We start from the raw sequence: 6,019 nt of genomic DNA on the forward strand, positions 1-6,019 counted from the left end.
GGCGCCAATGGCAAAGAGTCATGTTGGGGGTAACATTGAAATGTATATCGATTCTGACATTCTGATGTGTTGGTGCAGATATAACCTTAAATACTTTTCACACGTATCTCGATGAACAGCGTCTGTGTGCACCACTACAACAAATGCATAATCGATGTACATTTTAAGGTTTATTACTTCAGCATTATCCTTCTTAAAAATATGACGATAATTAAAGAAAAGAGCAACTTCGTAGTTATCTCCAAAGCGAGGGGCATTTTAGTACTCTATCCTTTATATAACAAACTCTCTATTTCCCTCGAAACCCCCAATTTCTCTCTCTCTCTCACTCTTGAAATCATCTTCCTTGAGCCAACTGGAAGACACACTTGTTTGACAGAATGTCAGCCGGCTTCGGAAAATGCTGCAAAATCCGGCACATTGTCAGACTCCGGCAAATGCTCAAGAGATGGCGTCAGAAAGCCGCTATGGCGTCCCGCACATCCGGCTGGTTTCCATCAGATGTTCCAGCGGGACACGTGGCGGTCACTGTGGGATCCAGTCGTATGAGATTCGTTCTGCGCGCGGAGTATCTGAACTACCCCGTCTTTAAGCAACTTCTCGTTAAGGCTGAGGAAGAGTACGGCTTCACCAACCAAGGTCCATTAACGATTCCATGCGACGAGTCACTTTTCGAAGAAATCCTCATGTATGTCTCCCGATCTGAGTCGAACAACTCATCTCGGTTCTTGAATCTCGAGGATTTCCAGAGGTACTGCCACGTAGGTTTGAGAAGTAATCTTGGTTTCTGGCCAGAATCTCGGCCGCTTCTAAATGGGCTTCCTGAGAAATCAATCTGCTAAAAGTATCTGATTCTGACTCGGTAGTGTAACTCGTTCCAGTTATGATTGAATCGAGTAACCCCCAAAAGCTGAACTGAGTAGAATGTAAAGTGAGTGTCCATTTTTTTCTTGAATTCTTACGAGTTCACCGAGTTGGGTCTTGTAATTTCTTGGTTTCTTCTTCTCTTACCATCGATTGGCGAGTCTGTTTTATTACGGAGAATCTATGGAGATGGCAAATGGGGTTTCCACTGAGTCGTCCCGAGTTTGAATCGGAGGAAGGAATAAAGTATCAAGAGTTAAAATTGAGTCATTTTCCAAGCCTTCTCTTTATTTTTTGTAAATTCTGTGAATAAAAACTGATTAATTAATAGAATATGTAGAGAAGTTTGATTATTAAATATTCTTTGTTTGATATTATTATAATTTTGTATTTCTTTATGAATATTTTGAGAGAATCTGTGACTCGATATGATGAAGGAGTTGTGGGTCCCACTCCACGTGAAAGAAGTCTCTCCCATGGCCATTTGTTCTGTTACGCCTGATGCTGTTTCTCGCTTTATAAGTTAAAATGAGGTAATATCTACTACAACTCACACACAAACACAATTTGTATCACAATTTTGATAGCCATATCATATGCCATCAAAAAAGTTGCTAAAGATTGATCGGTGGCCAGCAAATTAATCAAGAGTCGTGCTGGGGTCACACAGGATTTACTGTGATTCTCACAAGTCTGACGTAGACATGCATACATAATCGTAAATGGTTTTTTCTCGTATCACAAGAAACACATCTATGGTTATATGCACATCCCACGTCAGATTTGTCAGAATCGCAGTAAATACTTTTTGTCGTTTTAGCATTTTCCATTAATCAATGGGTACGTTTCATTTGCTCCAAACCAAATTTCTTTTGACAGATTACTTAAAAACCCTTGGGTGAGGGACTTTTTTCTAAATAATTCCTGGACCATTCTCTTAGTAGTTCATTTAGTAAATTTTTATTTTATAAACAGTTATTGGACCTCATCTCCCACATTTCTCACGAGTGAATGTCCTAACCGTTCGAACTCATCGTCTTTATTCAAAATAATTGGATTTTTGGCATCTCAATTGAATTTTGAAGATTCCACTCCGTCGAAAAGGATTTAAGAAGGAAGAAGAATTCATTTTCAAGGAATTTTTTTCAAATATTTTAAAGATATAGGTAAAAAATTAGGTTTTTTTTTTTTTTTTTTTCCAGTTTTTTTCCTTAGTTTTAGGATGAAAATCAATAACGAATGGTTCTTTTAGGTTGAAATCATCTAACCAAGTTGTTATCTCAAGTTTTTAGTTAATCTTTCCATGTATTTTAGTCGAAAAAACTCCAAACATGTGAGTTTTACCAGTAAATAAAAAGTGTCAATTTCAACAATAAATAAAAGGTGGTGAATTTGATACCAAATAAAAAAGCATCAAGTTCGACAAAAAATAAAAAAGTAGTCAGTTCACCAATAATAAGGGACCATTAAGAAATAAAAAATTTACTAAATGTCCTATCAAGGTACCATGCAAAACTTAAGGATTATTTAAAAATAAATCCCTTCGTCAAGGTCGTTTAAGTACTTTTCTCTTCTTTTTAATGGGTAACGGGCTTGAAGCCCATTCATTACCTTTAAGTTTGCCTTGCAAGGTTTACACCCTTGCCATGGTTCTAAGGCCCTTTAGTTTTAAGTGCACTCTCAAACAATCAACAACCATTTGGAGTGAACTGGAAGATCTGAGCTATGTGAGTTGCAGGATCATAGGATATTTAAAAGGTTTTGGGGATCGAAACAAGGAGAAACTAGATTATAAGTTTGGTAAATTTATATATGAAATAAGGGGTAGGTCAGGTCTCTGGGCATTAGTGTCTTAAGTTTTACCAAACATTGGTAAGCTGAAGTTTAAAGGATAATTAATACAAATGTATTGCATCAAGCAGGAACAATTATGTTTCCTTTCCTTTGTAGGAGATGTGATGTGGTAAAAAACTTGATTGTGGAATTGGAGATTTTGGATTTAATTCTCAAACCTATATATGATCATTGTGGAGGATAATTTTTTTGTAATGCACGAGATCGTGACATGTGGCACCATTTCCGACTCGGTATGCACTGACTTTCTATAAAGTACCGAGTCCGAGGAATCAGTAAATTGACAACATTCCCACCTTGGGATAAGAACGACAATTCTGACTCGGAATGATGTTTCGCAGTATGGGCTAGCGATGATATCGAATTCCAAGGGATTAAGGATTCAGAATAAAATAAGATATGATTTGATCCAAAATTTAACGGATTATCCTTGATTGAAGGAAGATCCCCAAGTAATAAGAGATGAATGTAGACACATTCCATAATAAGGTGCACGTTAATTCGTTGCCTAAAAAGAGAATATTCTGTTTGGCAAACGAAACAGTAAGGGAAACCTTATAAATAGAGGGAGGAGAAATGGTTGAAGGTAAGTGATTCTTCCTCAAAAATAGAATTGCTAATCTTGATATTCAATTCTGACTAGAGAGTCGGAGAGATTGTGTTGCAAGCACCTCGAAGAACATAAGGAGTTGCAGATTAAAAAGAAAGTTGAAGATCTTGAGCTAGTGCAAGAAATTGTAAATCAACGAATATGTAAAGAATAAACAAGTGACAAAACAATAAACACATAGAGATTAAATATCACTTTGTATGTTAAAAGATTTAAGAAGTGAATAATAGTCTTTTGATTAAGATATTTAAGTGTGAGTTATCTCCCGATGTTTTGTTTCTTTTAATAATCTTGATGATTTGTTGGTGCATAGTTTCAATCTCATTGTTTTCAATATAAAAAAAAAAAGGATTTTAGGCATCTCAAACGAGTTTTGGAGATTCCATTTCATCAGAAAGAATTTAAAAAGGAAGAAGAAGTTATTTTCAAGGGGTTTTTCAAATATTTTGAAGATGTATGTAAAGAATTACGATTTTCACTTTTTTCCCCTTAGTTTTAAGATGAAAATCAATCAATAATTGTTCTTTTAAATTGAAATCATTTAAACAAGTCATTATTTCAATTACCAACCCATTAGGGCAAAGATTTATTAATATAGGGTCTAATACATTTAGTCCTATACGTATCTATTTCAAAATTATTTTTTTTTTCAAATCTGATCTAAACGATGAGTAGAAGAGGACTGGGTTATTATTTTTTTAAAATTTCATATTTTATGGACTGTAGAATAAGAACTACAGAGGATCCGCTCCGGAAATGGAAATGTAGCTCGCTTTTCTTGTAACTCTCTGTAGTTATATTCAATGGTTGAGAGGTGTCACACATCATCAATACAGTTATATCATTTTCGTTTAAATTTAGGAGATTATTAACCGTCCATTTTCAAACACTTGATTGGTCGGGGGTGGGGGGTGGGGAATGTTTTTATTTCGTTTGTTTTTTTGTTTTTTTTTTTCAAATTTGATCTAGACCTCGAGTCTAAGAGGACTTGGTTGTTATTTTTAAAAAATTGATGTTTTATGGACTGTAGAACAAGAGCTGCACAAAAAGCGAGGTACAGAGGATCCGCTCCCAAATGAAATTTCTTACCACCAAAGCGTTTTTTTATTTTATTTGATAGAAATTTGCAGAACCGAGAACTTCAATCCGCGAATTTATCATTTATGATCTTCTGAATGTAACTTGTGGAGGAAAGAAAGATTGTTCTATTGCCCCAAACCAAATATTGTTATGGGAACATAATTAATTTCTTATGTCACCCTCTTAGAATCATCAGCCATCAACTTTCTTGGCCACCTTATATTCCATCATATCTATTAAATCATGACATATGTGGGCATGTATAATACTGTCAAAAATCTTTTCTTAATGATATTCACAAACACAACTGACAATCGGATAGGTCTTCATCGATGTTTTGGATTCTGATAAGGATCCAATCCGATACTATGCTTAAAAGTATATAAATTATAGTATATATTTATTAAAATATATAAAGTTTACTTAGATTTTGTATATGAAATTGGGTTTGGCCCGATCCAATTGTTAATGGATCGGATTGGATCTTATTATTGAGATATGATAAAGGGTTGATCTGACAAGGGTCCGATCGGATACTTATTGGATTGGTACCAAATCAACCCGATCCATTGAAACAATATTCCTTGTATTATTCCTTTGTATAAAGAATTCTGATATTATCAAATGGACCATCACTCTTGATAAAAAGGCTCTGGCCCATCCTGTATCATTACAAGTACAAGACCAGCCCAATCTCCACAAGGAATTGATCTTGGGCTTAACAAATGTGCTTGTATCTAGCAAAGCCCAACTCCAATATCTTTTGTTAATGACATTTCAAATGGAAAGTAGAAAGTGTAATAAGCATATTTTATTTCATTGACTCATGAAAAATATAAATTATCCCCACCATTAAAACACAAATTCAATGGATCGGATAAAACACGAAAAAGCCTATTGGGCCACATTGGCCCATTTAAGTATAGCCATAGCCCAAGAGGAATCTGCAATACCCTTGAGAATTTATTTTATGGTCATAATAGTTAAATCAGGTAGTGCCATATACCCAGAGTTGTACCCTAAAGGGCAAATTCCTCATGACACCAATGAGGAGAGACATAAGCTTCATGTGTAGAAGAGTGCCTCGACATTGCGTAAGTTCCAAATCAGATCCATGGGTCTCATGAAATAGTCGTCGTAACTCAGGCCCAGAGATAGTGAGTACCATTGATAAATTGTACATGAGACCAACGTCTCACTCTTGATGCTTACGCCTCAAGTTCTTAAGTTCCCAAACGCCTCGCTTTATGCTTTAGAACACTTGTTCATGAAAATTATATTGGTACAAATAAGTTAAAAGGGTGGTTAAGTTTCCAAAAATGCCTAGTTTGATGTCTATAATAATTATGTTTTTGATAATCTTAGTGCACCATTGTCGTCATCGATATTATTATCTAAGACTTATCTCTAAATTTCAGGGTGGTCCCTGACATTATGGGTAATCTTCCTAAATCAAACAATATTATTAAGTCTAATCATTAAAAATCCACCTTTTATATATATATTTTTTCTTTTTTTATTTGTCATTTTGTACTTTTTTCGAGTATCGAGATTTGATGTTGGCGTTTAATCTTCCTCTATATTGTCTACATTATCTACTGATTAGGTTTT

General features: G+C 34.9%; 1 protein-coding gene across 1 annotated transcript; it reads left to right on the forward strand.

The window, feature by feature from the left end:
- Window positions 1-299: 299 nt before the first annotated feature.
- LOC147407478 (protein SMALL AUXIN UP-REGULATED RNA 12-like) lies at window positions 300-1,222 on the forward strand. Its single transcript, XM_086436065.1, has one exon. It carries the CDS (start codon window positions 381-383, stop codon window positions 840-842), a length of 462 nt encoding a protein of 153 aa, XP_086292191.1. The 5' UTR covers window positions 300-380; the 3' UTR covers window positions 843-1,222.
- The last annotated feature ends 4,797 nt before the right edge of the window (window positions 1,223-6,019 follow it).

Source organism: Akebia trifoliata, chromosome 3 (genome assembly GCF_017979445.1).
Source record: "Akebia trifoliata isolate Shusen 1 chromosome 3, ASM1797944v1, whole genome shotgun sequence".
NCBI classification, from domain to species: Eukaryota; Viridiplantae; Streptophyta; class Magnoliopsida; order Ranunculales; family Lardizabalaceae; genus Akebia; species Akebia trifoliata.

Coding starts and splice junctions, on each gene's coding strand:
- LOC147407478 (XM_086436065.1), top strand. CDS start 381: ATGTCAGCCGGCTTCGGAAAATGCTGCAAAATCCGGCACATTGTCAGA.